Source organism: Musca vetustissima, unplaced genomic scaffold (genome assembly GCF_032173495.1).
Source record: "Musca vetustissima isolate MV318-11 ecotype Yass unplaced genomic scaffold, APGP_CSIRO_Mvet_v1 utg698, whole genome shotgun sequence".
NCBI classification, from domain to species: Eukaryota; Metazoa; Arthropoda; class Insecta; order Diptera; family Muscidae; genus Musca; species Musca vetustissima.
Window position 1 is genome coordinate 251,492 of NW_026885255.1, and position 23,975 is coordinate 275,466.

The 23,975-nt window shown below is 33.0% G+C and overlaps 1 protein-coding gene and 1 long non-coding RNA gene across 2 annotated transcripts; both read left to right on the forward strand.

The window, feature by feature from the left end:
• Window positions 1-1,634: 1,634 nt before the first annotated feature.
• On the forward strand, window positions 1,635-8,540 carry LOC133332419 (uncharacterized). The gene is made up of 2 exons (XR_009754423.1): window positions 1,635-1,690; window positions 8,347-8,540. It is a non-coding gene; the product is annotated as an uncharacterized LOC133332419 (long non-coding RNA).
• Window positions 8,541-18,549: 10,009 nt separating this feature from the next.
• On the forward strand, window positions 18,550-21,881 carry LOC133332389 (anaphase-promoting complex subunit 2). Its single transcript, XM_061540790.1, has 6 exons — window positions 18,550-18,789; window positions 18,845-19,040; window positions 19,100-19,810; window positions 19,875-20,138; window positions 20,194-20,441; window positions 21,681-21,881. The coding sequence occupies exons 1-6, from the start codon at window positions 18,571-18,573 to the stop codon at window positions 21,879-21,881; spliced, it is 1,839 nt and encodes a 612-aa protein (XP_061396774.1). The 5' UTR covers window positions 18,550-18,570.
• The last annotated feature ends 2,094 nt before the right edge of the window (window positions 21,882-23,975 follow it).

Sequence of the window (23,975 nt, forward strand, 5' to 3'; positions counted from 1 at the left end):
AACAAGAAAGAACTCTGAACAAAATAAAAAATTGCAAGCATTGCTTTGTTGTTTTCATCATCAAATTTTCCGTTTGAGAATTTTCATACGGGGCACCTCCGACCGTTGCGTGAGCTTGATTTTTGAACCCAATGTTATTTGTTTCCAATAAATACGATGTACAAATTAACGAAATCGGAATGAAAATCATGGGGCATTCCTGCCATCCTGTCAACAGCCCGCTGCTAACATGTGGGACTTCTAAGAATTTTATTACAACAACAATCGAAAACAACAAGAAGAACGCTATTATTACAACTACAACAAATCGTTATGTATCCTGGCAACAACAACAAGAACAACATTTGGAGAAGAACGTTGTATTTGCATTGAGAAATATCGACGACAACAAGAACCACAACGACAACCATAATTTCAGAGCCTTTGTCGTTCGTAACCCCATTAAAAAGAAATCTTTGAGATCCATTGTTGGCGAACAACAACAACCAGTGCTGCGTTTGCGACAAGGCTCTTTGTTCAAGAAAAAACATCTGAAACAACAAAAGGAGCAGCACCAACGATTTTCCTTTCATAAACGCTTCCTTACTTGGCATCTGAATTCCGGTGCCATATGATTGGAAACAACCACAGACAACAACAACAACACACCAAACAGCTGCTTAACTGCCTGGGCCAACAAAACAAAATGTCGACGACAGCATTGAAAGCCCATCATCACACAGCCGCAATGGCGCCCTCTTTTGAGCCGAATCACAGAAATACGGGCAAGTCTGCTGCCGCTGCTGCAATGACATCGATGTCATCACTGGCTGCTGATCTGTGTAAAGTGGCCACGGCGGCTGTACAAGCGCCTCCGATGGAGGCCGCAGTCGTTGTTAATAGCATCATATATGCGAAACCCTCCTTTTGTAGCATTGTTGTGGACATTGGGGGTAAAGGAGCAGGAGGTACAACGTCACCTCCACCACCTCTTGCAGGCTTAGCAAAATCTCAGACCTTAAAGACTGCGAAACCATCATCAATGGCCAGCAACAACAATAATATCAACAAGGAAAAATCAACAACAACAAATCACCTCCCGCCTCACAATAATTCTTGGTTTTCCTCCTTCCCGCCTCATCAACAACAACCGCAAAACCACCATCCATTTGGTTCACAATTTGCCACCACAGCCGGATATTTCCCTATGGCCGCTCCCACAGCAATGCCGACCACGGCTATTCCCTTGGATGATCGTGATGCCCACGTCTATATGATGTGTACCACAATCAATGGTTCCATAAATCATCAAATTTCGGATTTATGTGATAATCTAATAGCCATGGGTCTATTTGGTATGACAAATAGCGAACATGATGATGATGAAGTAGAAGACGAAGAAGATGCCGAAGACGATCTCATAGAATTTGCCTATGATGATAATGTGGACGATTTAAAACAGAATATAAATTTCTCGGATGATGATGATGACGACGAAGATGATGATGAGGAGGAGGATGAAGACGACGAGGATGATATGACTGATGATGAGGATTTAGACTTAAATGGCAATGATGATTGCAATTGCCTCTACGATGATGATGATGACGGCGAAGATGTTGTTGATTTTATTAAATCACCACCATCATACTCCTCCTCCACCTGCCCATTTCAAAAAGTACCAAATAGTTTTTGTGATAAAAAGAAAAAGGTAAGCATTCATTTTTTTATTTACTATTGTATGTATTCTCAAATAATTACCCAAAATTTCTAGATCTTTACTATAATCGATATAAATGTCAATGCCTTAAACCAGTTTTATAGCTTCTTCAAAAAAAAGTGAAAACGTCATAACCATTATGTGGCATGACTCAATACACTGAAAATAGCCACAGCATGTCATTATTTTTGTGTTTACTGTCATCCCCCTTTCCATTTTTTATTACTATTATTTAGGGGGTTTCATTTTTCTGAAAAAAAACCAAAAATGGGGGTAAATATTTATTTTTCCTTTTTTTTCTTAAACTGCTAAAATAAGAAGGGTAGTGGCTGTTTGTCAGTTAATCATTGATTTCCTTCCTCACTTCTCAACAGCTGAGCAGAGTACATATGGCAGGCATGCTCGGCCATATACGCTACCGTAACTGAGGGTCGATGGGTAAACACATTATCTCTTTCTTTCTCTTTACGTCAGTCGTTTTTAATGGTTAATTCTCAGTTACGCTCGCAGAAACTTCCTCTCCATTGAATTTTGCCCAACACTGACATATGGCTTCTCAGTGGGAGAGTGAGATAGTGAGTGAGTTTGGTTCATTTCCATTTCGTTTCACTTGCCGTTGGCTGTGACAAGTTCATTTTTGGCGGGGTGCTAAATGCCATTGTAGTATGTCATTCACAGAAACTGGATTTGTTTATTTGTATGGAGGGATGAGTGAGAGATTGGTGGGAGAGTAAATAAAAGAATTATTCTTTGCGTGGTTTTATATTTGCCGGGATCGGGATCGGTGTTGAGAGTCTCTCTCTCTCTCAGTGGTAAATTGTGAATTGTGTTGGAAAACATTGCCACAGGTAGGAACAAAAAAGTACGAAAAGGTACCTAAAATTATACTTCAAATGATAATAAATCATAATTATCGAGAAATATTGGTCAATATTTATACCAGTTGTTTGCATAAATAATATTTGTTATAATTTAAGCGTAAAGGTATTCACGAATAATAAAAAATATAATTTTTGTTTTGGTACGTTTATGTCAATTCGTACCTTTTGTGAACAAAAAGTACGCTTGTTACAAAATTAAAAATAGCGCAACTCTAATTACTCTCTCAAGAGAGAGAAACTCTCAACACCGATCCCGATCCCGACAAATATAAAACCACACTTTTCAACATTTCCTTTTCTCCACTTCATACGAAATAATGCTTTCATTTTCTGACAGGAGAAATAAAGTTGCCGTTTAACAACAGGGTGATTCAGTTAAGAATTTATTTTTGTGACATTTTTATAATATAGAATGTTGGTCACACGTCAAATTAATGTAACACAATGCGAGGCTTCTTAATAAATTGGATAATTATGAGGTGGAGGTTTTCAAGCTCCTATATAAGGTGTGGATTTCTTTTTTAAAGTATATTTTCAAACTGCAAAGGAATGCATTTTTTTAAATCAATTTTTCAATAAATATTATTTTGTGAAAATGATTAATTTGACGTATACTATACTCTATAGAATTTATGTTTGAAATCTATACGCTGTGGAATTGATGTTTGAAATCGAGTAGCTTCATTTTGGTTGAAAATCCCCCATACTGTCAGTTTGTTAACGTTTTCATACGATTAAGTCAAAATTAAACCATTTTGACAGCTCAGGTGAAATCATATAATATCATATATTACGATATTTTGGGTACATCTTTCGAAATTGGTTTTATTTTATTAGTTTGGAATCTCATAGTGTAGAACATTTTCCTATCAAAAATTATCAATTTCGATTTACTTTTTAGGATGGGACCCCATATAACGGTATCTCCCAAAATTTTGATATTATAGAGAGTTTGAGTTAATTTTTCAACCAAATTGACGGTAATTTTATATTATAGATTATCATTGGGTACCAAATCTCACCACAAAAAATTATCAATATTGGTTCATTTTTTAGCATAGCCCCCATACAACAGAACCTCCTAATTTTTTTTAGCGAGTATGGGAATGTTTTTCAAACGAATTATCTGTAATTTGGTAGTTTGGGTCCTCATTGAGTAGGAAATATTTGTATCAAAAATGATCAATATTGGTATACTTTTTACGATAGCCTCCCCCAATTATTCGGTATTTTTTAGTTTTTTGCACGTTTGTAAGCAGAATTGTTTGTAATTTAGGATTTTAGGTTCTGATTGGGTAAAAAAACATTCCTACTAAAAATGAACAATATTGGTCCCTGTTTTGGGATAGACCCATATATAACAGTGCCCCCTATCAATCGGTATTTTGGGTATTTTTAGCATGTTTGTAAAGATAATTGTCTGTAATTTAGTATTTTGTGTTCTCTCATTGGGTAGGAAATATTTCTACCAAAAATGATCAATATTGGCCCATGTTTTGGAATAGGCCAATATATAACTTTTATTCGATATTTTGAGTATTACCGATACGTTTTTCAGGCGAATTGGATTTAATTTGATATTTTGGGTTCTCATAAGGGTTTGTAATTTTCGATTTCGGGATTTCAATAAAAGTCCATAATTTTTATATAGTATACAAATAAAGGTCACGTGTATGATGTTCAGCTAGATCTCAGTTTGTAATCTGTAAGAATATGGTCTCATTGATTATTTTTTTAATAATTCAAACACATATTTTTTCAATACATATATTTGTTTTTAAATTTAAATTTTTATGTGAGTGTGCATGTTCAAATGCAGTGTGACGACTGCCAGCTACTCGAGATAAGATTGCAAAAAAAGCAATTGATATTTTGTTAGAGTCGTAACATTCTAGAACCCAGATATATTGACTTTTCAATATGTTGTTAACATTTGCAAAAACAGCAATTCCAATATTTCAATATCACAACAAATACTTACTTATTTAACTCTATTTTTTTGTTTCAGGTTGCAATCTCTATCTTATCTATTCTCTAATATTCAATATCATTATCAATATACTCAATTGTTTAACTCTTTTTTTAATTTTATGATCTCGCTCTATTTTTTGTGATCTGGTTTATATATTTTATTTTTTCGGATTGACTTTGTTTTTTCTTCCACTTGTCCATCATTTTGCCAGTCACATAACATTTTTTAAAGGTTTATATTGTAGCACAATATCAATGAAACAAGTTTTGAAAAGCAAAATTCAAAAAAAAAAAAAAAAAAATCACAAGACTTATTTGAATAATTCATAACAACAACTAGTCAGCCCGTTGAGTTGTTTATTATACCATATGATATTCATTCTATAAACAGAGTTGGTAACAATCAATTTTTTTCTTTCGATCTCCAAAAAAATAGACAATACATTTTTGTTTCTATTTTAAAAAAATCATCTTGCGAAAAAATGGAAAACAAAATTCTATAAATTTTGTATTTATTTTTAGAAATACATACCATACCACATTCAAAACAAATCACGAGATGTTAAAAATTCTTTGCACTCTCTTTCGATCGCACACTCTCTCCCTAACTAGATCTTTATATTTACTTTATGAGTTATTCTAAAACTTTTTTTTTAACAAGTACATATATAGTTTGCCCAAAATTGAAATGTTATTGTTGTTGTTGTCGAACATCATCATATTTGTTTGAATACTTTTAATGAATGGAAAATCATCATGAGGAACACTCACCACCGTCACCGTCATTAGGAGGAGGGGGTACATTTCGTTTGTTTGTTAATATTTCGTTAGTACTTTTAACAAAAATACGTAATCAGTGAGATATTTTTAAAAAATAGTTTTTTTTAGTGTCAAATATGACGTGAATGTTTTTCACACACATGAAGAACATTTTAAAATAATTTGTTTCTTAGTGGGTGCCTTTGTTCACCGTGAACTATTTAATGTGAATTTTAACCTGAAAATTAATTTATTTTTGTTTGTTTTAGTTGTTTGTCACGTGTTAGGTCAGGTTCCCCGCCATGATATAATGAGGTTATAACAACAACTATTTTAATGGAAATTGTTGTAATTTTTTTTGGTTTGAATAGGGAAAAGACATTGACCTTTGAAGGGGTCCAAAATGTTTATTTTTTATTCTATCGAAATTTTGGAGGTAACTTATAATTTTGGTAGGTAGATTTGTTACCCAAAATATCAAATTACAGCTTATTCGGTTGAAAACGTGCCTGAAATCACCAAAGTACCGAATATAAGGGGCGCAGTTATATGTGGGCTATCCTAAAAAGTGAACCAATATTGAACTTTTTTTGTTCGGAACTTTTGTTACTCAATGAGAACTTAAAATACCGAATTATAGACAAATCGTTTGCAAAACATTATAGGCAGATTTGAAAAATTTTTGATAGGCAAATTTGTTACCCAATGAGAATCCAAAATACCAAATTAAGCTTATTCGTTTGAAAAACGTGCCGGAAATCACCAAAATACCGAATATGAGGGGAGCCCTGTTATATGAGGCCTCCCCTAAAAAGCGAACCAATATTGATCATTTTTCGTAGGAAGATATTTTACCTAATGAAAACCCAAAATACTAAATTACAGACAATTCGTTTAAAAAACGTGTCCATATTCCGAAAATATCGAGAATTTTGATGTATCGTTATATGGGGTCTATCCTAAAAAAATGAACCAATTTTGATAATTTTTAGTAGGAAGATTTGCTACCCAATGAAAAGCCAAAATACTAAATTACAGACAATTTGGATCAAAATCTTGCTTAAAATCTTCATAATACCGAATATTGAGGGGTACTTTTATATGGGGGCTCACATAAAAAGTGAACCAATATTGATAATTTTTGGTAGGAAGATTTCTTACCTAATGAGAATCCAAAATACCAAATTACAACAAATTTGTTTAAAAAATGTGTCCATACTCCGAAAATATCGAAAATTTGGAGGTACTGTTATATGGGAGCTATCCAAAAAAGTGGGCCAATATTGATCATTTTTCGTAGGAAGATTTGTTACCCAATGAAAACCCAAAATATCAAATTACAGACAATTCGGTTGAAAAACTTGTTTAAAATCCCAAAAATACCAAATAATAAGGGGTACTTTTATATGGCAGCTCCCCCAAAAATGTGGACCAATATTCATAATTTTTGGTGGGAAGATTTTTTTACCTAATGAGAACCCAAAAATCGGTTTGAAAAACATACCTAAAGGACAACAAAATACCAACATATTGGGAATACCCTTATATGGGGACTATCTGGGACTAAACTGGGCCAATATTGATAATTTTTCGTAGGAAGATTTGCTACCCAATGAGAACGCAATATATCCTCAAATTGCCGAATACCGAATATTGAGGGGTATTTTTATATAGGGGCTCCCCAAAAAATTTGATAATTTTTGTTAGGAAAATATTTGTTACCCAATGGCAACCCAAAATACCAAATTACAGACAATTCGATTTGAAAAACATGTCCATACTCCGAAAATATCGAAATTTTGGATGTACGTTTATATGGGATCTCCCCCAAAAAGTGGACCAATATTAATAATTTTTGGTAAAAAGATTCGATACATAATGCGAACTCAAAATACCCAATTACAGCCAATTCGATTTGAAAAACGTGACAAAAATCCTCAAAATCTCGAATATTTGGGGATACTGTTATATGAAGACTATACCTAAGGTTCGACTGATATATCCCATTTTCAATACCAAACATCCTAGATGTAATAACAATGTACATGCAACATTTCAAAGCTCTATCTTAAATGTTGGGAGTTCGTGATCGTGAATTAAACAGACTGGCTAAATCGCCATAGAATTTTATCCAGAAACAAGGATTTTTTTTCGAAGAAAATATATTTTGGGTATTTAAATTGTTTTTATTGAGTTTTCAGTTTAGCGGTTTTATTTTGTGCGTTTTTTTATTTTATTTGCAAACGACATTGAATTTAAAATTAGTATTCACAAAGCGAATATCAGTATTGATAACTTTTAAACAAAAACTACAAATTAATTTCAAACTTATTTATAATTTTTTATTTGTATATTTTTTTAAATAATATACAAACATAGAATAGAACTTCAAATTATCAAAACAAAATTTATAATTGAAGTTCAATACTCTACACAAAAAAATATCGCTGATAAATCAGGTGAGAGATATTTCATTTCCACCATATTTGTTTTTGGGGTTTTTGCAGACGGACTTTTTTTAAGAGAAATAGCGCTAAGTCATGTGCACTGTTTCACATAACAAAAAAAAATAATCATCATAACAAAGTATTTAAGTACTGGTTTGTTTATCTCTAAATAATACACCTATACATACGAACACAAACACACATACATATAGTAATATGTATATATATGTATATAGTAAATTCTTATCTCAACCAAATGGAAGGGGGCATATCCCGAAATTCTTGATGATGTGTGGTGACGACAACAAAATCAACATTGTGTGCGATTTGCAATTCTTCACGTACTCCACTCTCCATTCCAATATGACAATGGAGTTTTTGTTGTTGGGGGGAAATTCCTAAATGTCGTCGTTCTCTTCAAATAAATAAAAAAATCGTGATACAATTATACAACAATAATTGTTCAACCTGACTTCTAATTTATGTATTGTTTTATTTGTTGTTGTTATTGTTTTATTCATTTGTTTTAACCTTGTAAACTAATTGCTTTGTTTTTGTTTCTATTTTGTATTTCTTTCCATCATCGCAGGTACGCTTTAATACCAAACCCGTGGTACATGTTATGCACACCTGGAACTATGCCTATCGTGCTGCCCGCAAAGGTAACTGGGAAATGTATGCCCGGGATCGGGAGCGTTTCAAAATGCGCATTGAACGCCTGACCAATACACTGAATCACATACTGGAGCCAGAACATCGTCAGAAAATCTATGAACAACGATTTGCCAAACCCCATAACGCCGCCACCACCACCACCGGCCCGTCATTGGTGGAAACGGAAAAAGTATTGACATTGGAAGAGGTACCGCCACCACCACCCAAAAAGAAACAAATTGTCCAACCCCCAGCCAATGCCAATACCAAGGCCAAGAAAAGACAGCGTTGGAAAAAACGAATGCGTCGAAGACCTAAATTTTGAAAGAAAGCAAAAAAATCCCCTGACTTAATTGGATGATTCAAATTGAAATTCTTCATCCAAAAATATTTGTCTTTGTTGCCGCTTTACACAATAAGAGACGACCAACATTTGGTTAACTAAATATATATTTCTGTACATAAATAATATTGGCAACAAAACAACCCCCCCCCCCCCCCCCCCCCCCCCCCCACACTCATTTTTTGAAAACGAAATTTAATGCAAACAAAAAACCCCTATTTTTATGAATTACCTACTTTAATTTCTATTTTTGGTTTAAATTTTTATCTCTATCGTTCTAGTTTAGTTTATAATATTGGAATTAGAATATCACATCTTAATAATAAAAAAAAACAATGAAACAAATGGAAAACTTTCTAAATTTTAAGTATTCAAAACAAAAAAAAAAACTGAATTTCATTAGAAGACAGATTTAGACTAGAAGGTAAGTCCTGAAAATACTTATTTCAAGTTCTCTAGGGGTAGACAATCTGCTTACCAAAAATTAGCAATATTGTTCCACTTCTAAGGGTAGCTCCCATATAACGGTACCTTCCAAATTTCCGTATTAAGAGATTTTGGGTACGGTTTTCAAACGATTTGGCTGTTATTTAGTATTTTGGGTTGTCATTGGATAGAAAATCTTCCTAGACATTGGACCACTTTTGGGTGTACCTCCAAAAATTCGGTATTTTTGAGAGTTTTGTGGATCGATTTTCAACCGAATTAGCCTGTATAATTTAGTATTTTGGGTTCTAATTGGGTTGAAAATCTGCTTGCCAAAAATTATTAATATTTTTTCACTTCACTTCTAGCAAATCTTCCTGCCAAAAATCATCAAAAACTGGTCCACCATTGAGGGAACCTCCCAAAATTCGGTATTTTGTAGAGTTTGGAAAATTTTTTCAACCGATTTGGCTGTAATTGAGGATTTTGGATTCTTATTGGGTAACAAATCTTCCTACCAAAAATTATTTATATTGGTCAACATTTTGCTATAGCCCCCATAAACGATACCCCCAAATATTTGGCACGTTTTTTAACCGAGTTGGCTGTAATTTGGCATTTTGGGCAACAAACCTTCCTACCAAAAATTATTAATATTGGTCCACGTCTTGCTATAGCCCCCATACAACGATACCCCCAAATATTCGGAATTATGATTATCATTGGGTAACAAATCTTCCTACCAAAAAAATTTCAATATTGGTCCTCTTTTTAGAGGAGCTCCCAAATAACAGGACTTTCCTCATATTCGGTATTTTCGTGATTTCTGGCACGTTTTTCAACCGAATAAGCTTTAATTTGATAGTTTGGGTTATCATTGAACAACAAATCTTCCTACCAAAAATTATCAATATTGGTCCACTTTTTAGAATAGCCCCCATACAATCATACCCCCATATATTCGGAATTAAATTTTTTTTTTTTGCACATTTTTCAACCGAATTGTCTGTTATTTAATATTTTGAGTTCACATTGGGTAACAAATCTTCCTACTAAAAATTATCAGTATTGGTTCACTTTTTAAGATAGCCCCCATACAATAAAACCCCCAAAATATTTGGAATTTTGAGGATTTTTGACACGCTTTTCAAACGAATTGTCTGTAATTTGGTAGTTTGGTGGGTTCTCATTGGGTAACAAATTTTACTACCAAAAATTATTAATATTAAGTCACTTTTTAGAATAGCTTCCATATTACTATACCCCAATTATACCGCATTTTGGATTCTCATTGGGCAAGGTTTTCAACTGAATTGTCTGCAATTTAGTATTTTGGATTCTCATGGGGCAACAAATCTTCCTACTAGAAATTATTAATAGGGTCCACTTTTCAGGATAATCCCCATATAACGGTACTCATCATAATTTCATATTTGGGAAAATTTGGTCACAATTTTCACCGGAATTAGCGTTAATTTGATATTTCTGATTCTCAAAGGATGGGAAATCTCCCTACCAAACAATAAATAAATATTGGTTCATGTTTCGGGATATTACCCCATAGACTGGTACACCCCATTATTCGATAATGACAAATTCAATGGCACAAATTTAAATCCAATTAAATAAAAGCAATTTTTCTTTATAAATAAAATTTGATGTGTGACCAAGTACCTTCATTCTTTCTATTTTATTCAGTTGAAAACCTTTTTTTAATTTCATAATTAAATTTAGAATTTACACCAATACTGACCGACTAACCACCACCCTCTATGGACAATTGAATACCACAAAGGAATTTTTTAATTGTCATTCTCTGTGGAGTGGACAGCACGCACGAAATGTGCACTGTTAGTTGACACGATGTGTCATGTTGCATTACAATTTCATCATTGTATTTTTTATCTTAATTTCACAATATTTATTTATGTATGTTGTTGTTGTTTTTTTTTAATCTTTATTGGTATTGTACCATTGATAAGTGTGTCGTCAATTTAAATGATGACGTAACAACTGATTAACATGCATGATTCTTTTCTTTACCACAAGTACTTTTTTATCTTTATTTAAAATTAATTATTGTTGTTTTTGATTTCAGACATTTTAAAATATAGAACCATTTGACCACATAAACACATTAGTGTTGGTACGAAAAATATACGTTAAGACAAATTTTAAATAATACATGTCGCCATGTGACACATTATCATTTTTAATTTTAAGTGTAACACCCAGTATTTGTGTTTTGTTTATTTTATGGAACATCCTGTTACTGCAGGAATAGTTAAGGCAAAATGTAAAGCTTCCTTTTGGACGTTTGTTGTCATTTAGTTTAACAAGGCTGTTTTTTTTATTAATTTCTATATAAATATATGGGCCAAGGAAGTGTTTGGTGAGATTATTTAAAATATTTCAAACAGACAATTTAAATTATATCTTTCGTTATGTGATATCTTTTTTTAAATTTTATGTGTAACACCCAGTATCTGTGCTTTGTGTATTTTGTGGAACATCCTGTTATTGCAGGAAGTGTTGAATGTTCGCCTCTTAGCGGGGTTTTACACTGTTGGTGACTGGCATTGGCCATGAGAGTTTTTTCTCTCTCATGTGATAATGAATTATAGCATTTCCACATTAAATGAAACCTTTTACAAATTAAATGAACCCTTTTCCAAATTAAATGAAACCTTTTCCAAATTAAATGAAACCTTTTCCAAATTAAATGAAACCTTTTCCAAATTGAATGAAACCTTTTCCAATTGAAATGAAACCTTTTCCAAATTAAATGAAACCTTTTCCAATTGAAATGAAACCTTTATTCTTATCCAAGGAAATATAATATTTCCAGTAATTTTAAATCAGTATTTGAAAATTACTTCTAAGAATATTAACAACTATAGATGTATGGCTATGTAATTAACATAAATATTCTCTAATTCGGTCTGATTTTATTTTATATCTTTACTTCATAAAACTAAAAAAATAGTAATACAAACTTGGGTATTTCTTGACATTTTTGACAAGGTAACTGCTTATCTTAATGAAGAGGTTCCCGACTTGAATGTCCATAACGTAGTTAGAATTATCTTGCCGAGTAAGCTGTTAAATACTTCGCTCGATTACATCAACAATGTTATGTTCCATTGAAAAGTCACACAGCTCAGCTCTTGTACATAATTTTATTTTTAAAAATGCTTTTTCGATTGGGTTTACCATTGGAAAATAAGGCGGTAAGAATTTAAGGTTGCATCTTTTGGATTCGATCAAATTTTTTATGTCATGTCGCTTGTGTATTTGAGCGTTATCGATTATCAAGACGATTTTCCAACTCTGGATTGATTTCCTCCAAAAGACTTTATATAAATAATTTAAATCTGTCTGCATTGACACTGGATTTAGAAATGATTGTGTGATTGGGGTATCCCCAATATTCATTGATCGTTGTTGGGGTATCCATTTTGTAAAGTCTTGAGCATATTTTTGTCTCAAGCCTAATGTTCTGGAGTCATTCATTTAGTAGAGTTTATAGTCATACACAATTAAATAATTATGAGCTAACCTGATTTTAGCTCGGGAACCTCTGATTATTGGGAACCTGAAGAAGAATCTATAACCTCGCCAAGTATTGCAAGTGGCAATGCTCCAGAACCTACCGAAGCTACATCTACAAGACCCCGAAACAAATTGGGTGAGTATAACAAAATAATAAAAGACATGAAATTTTTATTATGTAAATTGTATGAAGAGGGTAGAACAATTTCCGAGACTGCAAATTTAACCTGCATAAAAATAAGTTCAGCAAAAGCATTCATAAGAAGATACAAAAAGAAATTGTTGAAGGAAAATAAGCGTGGAGGAAAGTTTTAAGTCTGATCGAGTTATATCTAGAAAGTCAACCTGGAAACATTAGGTTTGAGACAAAAATATGCTCAAGACTTTACAAAATGGATACCCCAACAACGATCAATGAATATTGGGGATACCCCATTCACACAATCATTTCTAATTCCAGTGTCAATGCAGACAGATTTAAATTATTTATATAAAGTCTTTTGGAGGAAATCAATCCAGAGTTGGAAAATTCGTTCTTGATAATGGATAACGCTCAAATACACAAGCGACATGACATAAAAAATTTGATCGAATCCAAAAGATGCAACCTTAAATTCTTACCGCCTTATTCTCCAATGCTAAATCCAATCGAAAATGCATTTTCAAAAATAAAATTATGTCCAAGAGCTGAGCTGTGTGACGTTTCAATGGAACATAACATTGTTGATGTAATCGATCGAAGTATTCAAAAGCTTACTCGGCAAGATTGTTCTAACTACGTTATGGACATGGTTTTGAAAATCCCACAAGCTGCAAGTCGGGAACCCCTTCATTAAGATAAGCAGTTACCTTATCATCAACAATTTATTAAGTCAAATATGTATTTCGCATTTAGGACCGGGTATTCAATTCCTGTTCTTAAATATTTATTTATTAAAATGTCAAGAAATACCCCAGTTTGTATTACTATTTATTTAGTTTTATGTAGTAATGATATTAAATGAAATCACACCGAATTAAAGAATATTTATGTTAATTTAATTTTCAAATATTGGTTTAAAATTACTGCAAATATTATATTTCCTTAGATAAGAATAAAGGTTTCATTTAATTTAGAAAAAGTTTCATTCTATTTGTAAAAGGTTTCATTTCAATTGGAAAAGGTTTCATTTAATTTGGAAAAGGTTTCATTTAATTTGGAAAAGGTTTCATTTAATTTGTAAAAGGTTTCATTTAATGTGGAAATGCTATATATTATCCAGAAATATTGTCCAATATTTATACCAGTTATTTGCATAAATAATATATGTTATAATTTAAGCGTAAATGTATTCAGGAATAAAAAAATCTACTTTTTGTTTTGGTACGTTTATGTAAATTCGTACCTTTGCGAACAAAAAGTACGCTTGTTAAAAAAATTAAAAATAGGGCAACTCTAATTACTCTCAATTTACCAAAGAGAGGGAGAGAAAAAAACTCTCATGAACAATACCAATCACCAACAGTGTAAAACCCCGCATATACGACCTGTTTTTATTGGCCCATGTTTCAGATCAATTTCAATTATCAGATCAAGTCCAATTCTCTCTTTATTTTATTTGCCAATCAAGAAACGAAGGGTTGTAATGTTTTTCTTGCTTGTATTCAATACAATATTAGATTATGTTTGAAAAGAAAATGAAACAAAAAACCAAATAAATTCATTAAAAATAAGTTGTTTTTAATCCGAATTATCAGCATCACTGCAATGTTTAAGATGCATCCGACAATATTTTTTGGCCATGTTATATTCCATTTTGTACCAATTTTTATACATGGAGTCTTGTAGTATCGTCATATTGCTCACTTGATGGCCCATATTTGTATGGGCCAAAAATGCTGCGCATCGAACTATGACACTTATGTTATCTTTGGTTTTGAACCGTTTGTAATGAGACTCATTAAATAGACGACAGTATCTCCATGTTATGTGCTCGTCATAATTAAATTCCACGTCCATAATTTTAAGTTTGGTAACCTTTCGGTCCATCTTTTTGATCATTTCCAATATACGGATCAAGGATTCTTCGGTAAAAGTGCCACAGATCATAGCCGCAAATTCGTTGATTGATTTTCCCAAGGCATTTGCAGTCTGTTCAAGTTGTTTAATTGGAGATAAACCATGCATACCAATATGGGTAAGACAAGATCCAAATAACAGATCCCTTGCTTCAGCATTCGGTTGTTTGGAACTGGTTATAGATATTAATTTGCATATCAGCAACGATAATATTTCAAATGCGGAATCCCAGTTATATTGAAGAACCTTACTTAGTTCGTTGAGTGATTTAGAATGAGGAGGTACCAATGTTGGATAACCCCCATCTATTTTGTACATGCTTCTGAAATGCTTATTTAATGTTTTAACCATTGACACTCGTGTTGATTCTGCCGATTTAGAAAACATTTTCAAACAATGCAAAATGATTGTACCCAAGGCTTTCTTGGCATTTCGAGAATCTTTGGTGGGCTCTCCTTGAGCTGAAATGGACAGGAGTCCTCTGGATATGGCTGTCCATGCCGCATTGATATCATTGGTGGACAATTTGCTTGTCGAATAGGGCTCCATGATATAGTTATCCAACTGTGGAATCACCTGTTGATCTACACCAGTTCCGGCAGAAGGAGTCCTTATAGTTCCCTCTGCTGCCAAAAATTCATTAAAAAATGCCCGGTTTGATTCTATGCCAGGAGATGGCATGGACAATAATACAATTAACATGTCTGTAAAAAGTCCACTGTATATAGTGATCTGGCCGGCAAAAAACTGGCATAGATTGAGACCTGCTGTTTTAGTCTCCACTTCAGATGGAATCTTGTATTTCTGCTTTTGAGCATGAGTCTCAGCAAAATAATAATCATCCCAACACGTCAATTCACGAGGGAGAGAAGGATCAATATAGTTGATCTTCATGTTTGCTACTCGATTCCAAAAATCCGAATTCATTTTTGTTGTTGTAGAGTTTAAAATTGAATAAGAATACGCCCTTTGAGTCGTCAACACAATACACAATGCGAAGCCGCCGTGTTCTTATACTTTTATGTCTTTGAAGCCGTTTGTTGTAGGGATAGGTAAATCGACTTTCGATTAATCGACTTTTTGTATTGAAAAGTCTAAAGCAGTGTACACACTATCATTTTTGACTGTCAACTTTTTTATCGATTACTGACTGTCGGAAAACCATAAATATTTTTGTGGTTGCCTGATGAATGACAAACATGTGAGGCCACACTATCAAACACGCAAAATTTGGGCAAGAGTGCTATTCAAAAATGATAGTGTGTACACCGCATAAAAGTCGAATTCGACTTTTGATCTATGAGAAAATCGTAAAGTCGACATTTCAAGATCGACTATCGATTTTCTTCTATCTATTTTTAGTCGATTTGGCAGAAGTCAGTTAAAGTCGAAAATCGATTTGGAACAGTCTTGACAAAATCGAAAAGTCGACTTTTTAGTCAAAGGCTAAAAACGAAAAGTCTAAAAATCGACTGTGTGGACAGTGGGAGTTTTTACTATTTTTTCCGATATCATAAAGGAAAAAAGTGTTATCGTAGTAAAAAAATAGTAGATTCTTGCAGTACGGGAACAGGCCATTTGTCTATTGGAATGTTTTCATGGAATTAAAAGCACCGAAAAAAGTTCAATGGTTCATTTCAGTGAATCGTTTAATTGAACTAAACAAAACAATTTGCCGGTGAATTGCTGCATTTGTCTTCATCGGAATGTTTTGAAGCATTTTAGCACCGTCAATCCAATATTAAAATAATCTGTAAGAATTTAGATATATAGAATTCCCATTGGTAAACATAAGTAAGCATATTCGTCACTTTTGCATTTCTTTCCATGGTACAATTATAAAAGGTAACAGCAAATCACAGCTGATTTGATTCCAACGTAATACTAGTGTCAATATGAATTTGACAAATTATGTTTTTAAAAATCACCCAACAGGAAAATTGTTAACGCATACAATTCGAAATTGTTCTTTATTAAATGTGCTCCCGTATTCAATTTACTCAATCTGCCTGCTGGGAAAGTTTGAGGAAGCAAATCTTTCTTCATGGAATAACTCGCAATTCCCTGCATTTTCATACGTGTTACACATATAAGTGGCAATGGCTCAATTATAGGACAGATGTGGAAGCGACAGAAATATAAATTTGATAGATTTGTATTCATGTTTTTCAAATTTTATTTTGAGGATTCGAAAATATTTCATTTTCAAAATAAATATAATTTGTTGATAATTTGTTTGTTTGTTTACATTTGTCTGTCAAATGATGTTGACACTAGTAAAACTTACATCAACAAATTTCCATGTGGTTGTTGTATCGTTTGTTGTACAACAACACTTGCTGTTACCTTCTATTAGTATACCATGATTTCTTTCGTATTTATAACATGAACTTTTGTTGATGCTTCCCTTTTACAGAGTTTTGCACAATGTGTCAAAGTTCAGTGGTTCATTTCAGTGAATCGTTTAATTGAACTAAACAACACACAATTTGCCGGTGAGTCGCTGTATTTGTCTTCATCGGAATGTTTTGAAGGCAATTTTAGCACCGAAAAATACTGAAAAATGGAAATCGTTTGGTCCGATTTTAGTGAAAGCTGTCCAATATTAAAAGAATGTGTAAGAATTTTAGTATATAAAATATGTATATATGAATATGTTAATGGCGAAGGTAATGCACGGCACCCATCGAGACTCTTATTTTTTTATTGGAGGTCTTGCAAACAAATTTTAGATGTTATATAGACTGATGCACAATAAAAAATAGATTTGGAACAAATGCCCTTTGCAGGCACCTCTCAGAATAGTTTGAAATTTCTACCACAGGTACGTTGTTCCGGGGGGGAAATTAGTACTTCCCGTAATATGGTGGGACTCCAAAGTTCCAAAAATACCCACACTTTTTATTAAATTTCTTAAAGAATACCAATTCGAATGTTTTTAAAAATTTTGCTGGAGATAGTTCCTCTGATACTGATTACAACCAGAGGAGAATTTTATACTTTCGGAGGTAGGGGTCTAAAAAAATTAAAGAAGAATTATTTTAATTTTTTTAAGTTGCGACTTTCTCCTATATGTCCATATAAGACCCCGCAAAAGGTAACGTCATTTTTCCTTGTTTTAATCAATTATATATGGAATCCGCTCCTTTTAATACATCCTCCAGAGTAAAGCATTTTCCATGAAGCGAATTAAGTATGAAATTTAAGATTTTAAAAAATTTCAATTTTTATTTCAATTCCAGTTGGACACCCCCGAATTGTCCAAAGAACCTGAAGACTCTCTGGAATATATCTATGAAGTGTTGTGGATTGAAATTGGCTCGTTTGTTCGCAGTAAATTGACACCAACATTTTGGTCCTGCTTCAAGCACAATCAAACCCTGACCAAATTTGAAAAAGATGGCGAAAGTGCTGAGGCATTACAACAACAATATAAACTATTTACAAATTTCGTCAATGCCGTTAAGAGCCTAGATGCCTATTATCAATTTGTTAAAACAAGTTTGGAAAAATTAGATGGTATATGTGGTCAGCAAAAGGATTCAAGTAAATCGTTGACTAAACTTAATGAATTATTGCGCTCCTCGCTGCTGTCGCAATTGCCGACACATTTCAATAATGTGGTATTCTCGTTCTATAGTGTCTCATTTAGGGTATTCTTTAATTTACATCAGTCGACGAATGAGGGGCAGGGTAAGTTCTGATTGAAAATTTTGGAATTTTAATAATGGGATTTTTTTTTTGATTTTCTAGATACTGAAGACTTGGATGAATCGGGCATGCCTTGCAAAGGTTGCAATCAGGAATTGGAAAAGTGTCAATGCCAAAGTCTATTGCAAACCATCAATGAGGTCAATCAAAAATTGGTTGATTTGGAGTTGTTGGATCGCTTGGCCGGACAGTCCATGACATTTTTGGTACAACAACGCATAAAAGAACACATTAAAAATACCTGTCATGGTATATTCGATAGAAGTCATTTGAAGAATTTGTTAACGGTAAGAGGTTTCAATATTAAAAAATAATTAATATTATTCTTTACTATGTTTACAGTGGCTTGATGATGTAGTCATTTGCTGGCTAATGCAAGTATTCCACAACAAAGTCTCCAGTGATCCGGATGCCATGCACACCGATGATAACTCCAAGTCATCGGATGTCATACAAAGCCTGAAGGTCAAATTGACCTTTTATGTCTATGAAAACTATGCCCTGAGTGTGATTGATCAATTCTTTAGTATTATCATTGGTAAGTTTGGAGGCCTTCACAGTTTATGGTTATTTTCAAGTAGTATTTTTATTTTGCAGATTTCCCTGATTCCATACCGGCCATAGAGGATTTAAAAATTTGTATGGAGAAAATAAATTTACGCCGTCAAATTATCAATACCTTAAAAACTTCTTTGGAGGCTCGCATTCTACATCCCGGTGTTAATACCATGGATATTCTAACCGGCTATGTGGCGGCCATTAAAGCCATACGCTACTTGGATAGTAGTGGTGTTATTTTGGAAACCGTAACAGCTCCCATTAAGGAGTATCTTCGAAAGCGCAGTGACACCGTACGTTGTGTGGTAACAAGTTTAACAGAAACTGAATCAGGGCCCACTGATTTATCGGAAGAATTGGCCAAGGGAGATGCTGTCAAAGATGGTGCGACAGGAAATGTCCACGATGAACTCAGTAATTGGGAAAATTGGCAACCTGATCCATTTGGTCTGGACAACACAACGGTACAAACTCGTGCGGTAAAAACTTCACGCAGTGCTGATATTATTTCCATGGTTGTGGATATTTATGGTAGCAAGGAATTGTTTATGAGTGAATATCGTAATCTGCTGGCAGATCGTTTGCTAACACAACTAGAATTTAATCCCGAAAAGGAGATACGTAATTTGGAGCTATTGAAATTGCGTTTCGGTGAGTCGCTGCTACACAATTGTGAGGTAATGCTTAAGGACATTGCCGATTCGAAGCGTATTAATAGTCACATACACAGTGATACCAAATATGTGGAGAGTAAGTAATACACATCTCTCTAGTTTAAAATTGTGCATATTCAATATTATTATTTTTTTTGTAGATAAACAATTTGATATCTCCTCCTTGATAATATCCGCACAATTTTGGCCCTCGTTTAACAAGGAAAGTGTTGAGCTACCCGAAGAAATTGCCAATGAATTTAGGAAATACACAAAATCCTATGAGGAGTATAAAGGTAATCGTACCCTAAATTGGCGCACCGTGACCGGCAAGGTATCCATTAGTATAGAGTTGGGTGAGAGAGTTCTAGATATGACTGTGGCTCCGACTCAGGCTGTTATCATCTATCATTTTCAAAATAAAAGTAGGTATTGTATTGACATAGTATTGATGTCAATTATCTAATAAATGTTTTACAGATGAATGGTCTTTGGACGACTTGAGTACATTGGTAAAAATTCCACCCTCTGTGTTAAGAAGACGTATGGCCTTCTGGCAATCCCATGGTATTATAATTGAATCTCAACCGGGTATTTACAAATTAATTGAGGATGAGTTACCCAAGTCACAATTGGAAAAATTACCAATCAATGAAATTATCACCGAAGATGAAGATAATGAATCGGCCATGGCCAGTGCTTCGGATCAAAGGGAAGAGGAGTTACAGGTAGGATTTAAAATTTAATATAAAAATCCAGGTTCCAGGGTGGGAAACAAAGAAGAAGGTGGACATAGAAAGTATGTGGGAGATGTGCAATCAGTTTGGAACATTAGGCAGTGACCTTGAAATTTAAAAATGTCTAAAATTCCCAAAATATCGAATATTTGATGTTCATGGGGTATATATGATAATTTTTGGGGCCAAGATGCTAACAAATTACAGCCCTTTCGGTTGAAATCCATTCCCAAACTCCTCAAAATACCGAATTTTCGGAGGTATCATTATATGGTGAGCCACCCTGAAAAGTGGACCAATGTTGATAATTTTAATATGAAATACTTTATTCTAAATGTGAACGCAAAATATAAAATTAGAACAAATTAGGAAGATTTTCTAACCAATGAGTAGCCAAAATACTAAATTACCGTCCATTTGGTCGAAATCTGTTCCCAAATTATCCAAAATGCAGAATTTTTGGAGGTACTGTTATATGGGCGCTAACCTGAAAAGTGAGCCAATATTGATAATTATTGTAAAAAAACATGCCCAAAATATCGAATATTGTTGTTGTTGTTATAGCAGCCCTATTGCTTTTACAAAATGGGCTGAGGTGACAGACGTTGGCCGAGTATAACTCGGGTCGTTTCGGATCGTAAACCCCTCTGTCGTGGAATATTGTTGTTTTGCAGCAGTCATATTGCTTTAACACAATGGCTGAAGTGAGAGACGTTTGCCGAGTAAGACTCGGGTCGTTTCGGATAGTAGACCCCCGCCATCGAATATTGTGGGGTTGTACCAAATCGTGGACGATATATCCCATTTTCAATACTACCGATTCTGGGACTAGTAAAAATGTATATGCACGGGATTTCAACAGCCGGTAATACCTACAAGGATATGGAATTTTGTTTTTCTGATCAAGAATATATATCCGTTATGGATATATGGAGGTGTTGCAAACCGAATGAGGCTTGGCGAAGGTTATAAAAAATCTCAAAAAAAAAAAATAAATAAATAAATAATAATATTTAAAGAAATTCTTTATTTTTTATGGAAATTAATTTAACCTCAAACTCGTGTTTGCTGTATTTCTCTTTACAAAATTTTTTCCCCTCATATCAGTTTTACTAATTAACAACTTAATCTAGAATACTGTAACACTTTTTAGTTATACCTTGAAATTGAATTTACTGATTAACACCTTTGAATTCAGAATTTTAACATTTTTTTCGTTTCCTTTTACAGGTTTTCTGGTCCTATATTGTTGGCATGTTAACAAATTTGGATTCATTGCCCATTGAACGTATACATCAAATGCTGAAATTATTTGCCTCAAATGGTTTGGGTGTTGAATTTACCCAAGATGATTTGAAAGATTTTCTGCAACGTAAAGTACGCGATCACAAGTTAATCTATTCCGGTGGGGTATATCAATTAGCCAAATAAATAATTGTCATCATCAATATTTGTGAGATTTGAATATGTAATTTTAAGAAGAAAATGGAAAAAATGAATGTAGTAATAAATCCCCCCAAATATGATTTGGCATTAAATAAAATTCCAATGTAAATAAATAAATGCGAACAAAAAATAAACCAAACAAATTCATGGTTATAACGACGATATCTACAACAACACGATGTCAATATTAAGGCTAGCCACACAAAGTCACACATATTGCTCACGGCAAATATCAGTGTTCGAGTGAGCGAATGAGTTTCAGGCAAAGTTTTCTTCTCGTTATTGGCCACGCTGGGTAAGTGTATTTCTACACGGTTTTTTTTTAATAATTTATGGGTGAAAAACGGCAAAGGCGATAAACACTTTTTTAGTTGATAAACATCATCTAGAGAGGGAGTGTGTGTGTGTGAAGTAATGGTGCGGTCGATTGTTTATTGTTTTAATGAAATAAAATAGATTATAGAATAAGAAAATATTTATATTAATATTATGGTTAGTAATATTAAAAATAAAATATAAGTGAAATGAAACTCTATGGAAATGAAAAGAAATCGAACTGAGTTTAAGAATCAGTTCGAATTCAACAAAAAGAATTAATTAAATAAATATAAACACATTGTGAAATGAAATATAAAGAAACTGTGTTGTGTTTTAAAACTCAAATCCCACAAAAATAATAATAAAAATCCATCGCTACAACAAAAATTTGCTTTGAAAAGGACTGTTTCTAGAATGAAGACAAATGTCGAACTTTGACAAATTTGAATTTAATTCGCATATGCAAGTTTCGCATCAGGGCGGAAGAAATACAAGTTATCAACATGCGACCTTTGTAAAGGCACATAGCCTAATATGCCTGATGAGCCGCTTAACCAACGGCGAAACACGTCGCATAATGGTGGGTATGTGGGTTCTTCTCCTGGCTTTCCTTTTCAGTGCAAAACTTAGATCATTAAGCTTGACTCGAAAGAGTATAACTAATCACCTAAAAAATAATAATAATAATAGATATTGGCCTTTGAGGCTTCAAATAAATTATATAAATTAAAAAATAAATAAATAAAATAAAAAAATAAAAAAAAAACAGTTTCCACGCATAAACAAAATATGTGCACACTTCTTAAACATACAATAATCCAACATTAACCTTCATTAAATGTAACCTTCATTTAATTTCAATATTAAAAGAAAAAAATAACTCAGTGATTTCCCTTAAACTCGATCAGAGTTTATTGTTTTTGTTGTCATTTTTTTTTTTGCAACACCAACCTTTATCGAACGATTTATTGACGTTTGTAATCGGTTAAATTGATAATGCTATCTCCTCCACGAATACGTGTTTGATTTCAATATCTTTTTTTAATTAATATTTTTTTATATAAAGAAAGCAAATCAAAATTATTTTGATAAAACCGAATTTCATCACAACAACAACCAAACCTTCCCTTAAACAAAAGGAGGCGAAGGGGGGTTGATGTTTGCGGACAGGGTGTGCTGGCAATGACCTATCCTAATTTAACCTAAATAAATTTCAAAACTACCTTTTAACGAAAAAATTCCAATGGTTTTGGTTGGTTGCATCAACCACCCTCAAACAATGTTGCAAAGTTTTAATTAAAGTGGGAACTGTGAGTGTGTGTGTAACAATTCAAACAAAAATCCAATACTGAGAATTAAAAAAAAAAATCCAGGATTCACAGAACATTTATACACAACATAAATCTCTCAAAAAAACTAATTTTTTTATAAAGAAGAAAATTATAATTAAAAAATTAAAAATGCTTTTGGCCCTTTGGGCTAGATTCTCGTTTATGAAATAAATTGAAATTGAAATATTTTTTTGTAATAAAAATTCAACTTTTTTCAAACAAAAAATGTTTAATATAACTATAAAAGATCGCAAATTTATTTTATACAAAATTTCAATTTTTCTATTATTTTTTTAAATCAAAATTTTCTAAAAAATAGTTTTTGTTAAAAAAAGAAATATATATATATATATATATATATATATAAATATATATATTAAATAGAAAAAATTAAATTTTTAACAATTTTGCAAAAAGCCTCTAATTCAAT

What these genes read in the sequence shown, in the direction of transcription:
- LOC133332389 (XM_061540790.1), top strand. Translation starts at nt 18,571, where the DNA reads ATGCCTTGCAAAGGTTGCAATCAGGAATTGGAAAAGTGTCAATGCCAA. An exon ending in TGATACCAAATATGTGGAGA is followed by an intron (nt 19,811 to 19,874) that starts GTAAGTAATACA and finishes TTTTTTTTGTAG; the next exon opens with ATAAACAATTTGATATCTCC. An exon ending in CTATCATTTTCAAAATAAAA is followed by an intron (nt 20,139 to 20,193) that starts GTAGGTATTGTA and finishes AATGTTTTACAG; the next exon opens with ATGAATGGTCTTTGGACGAC.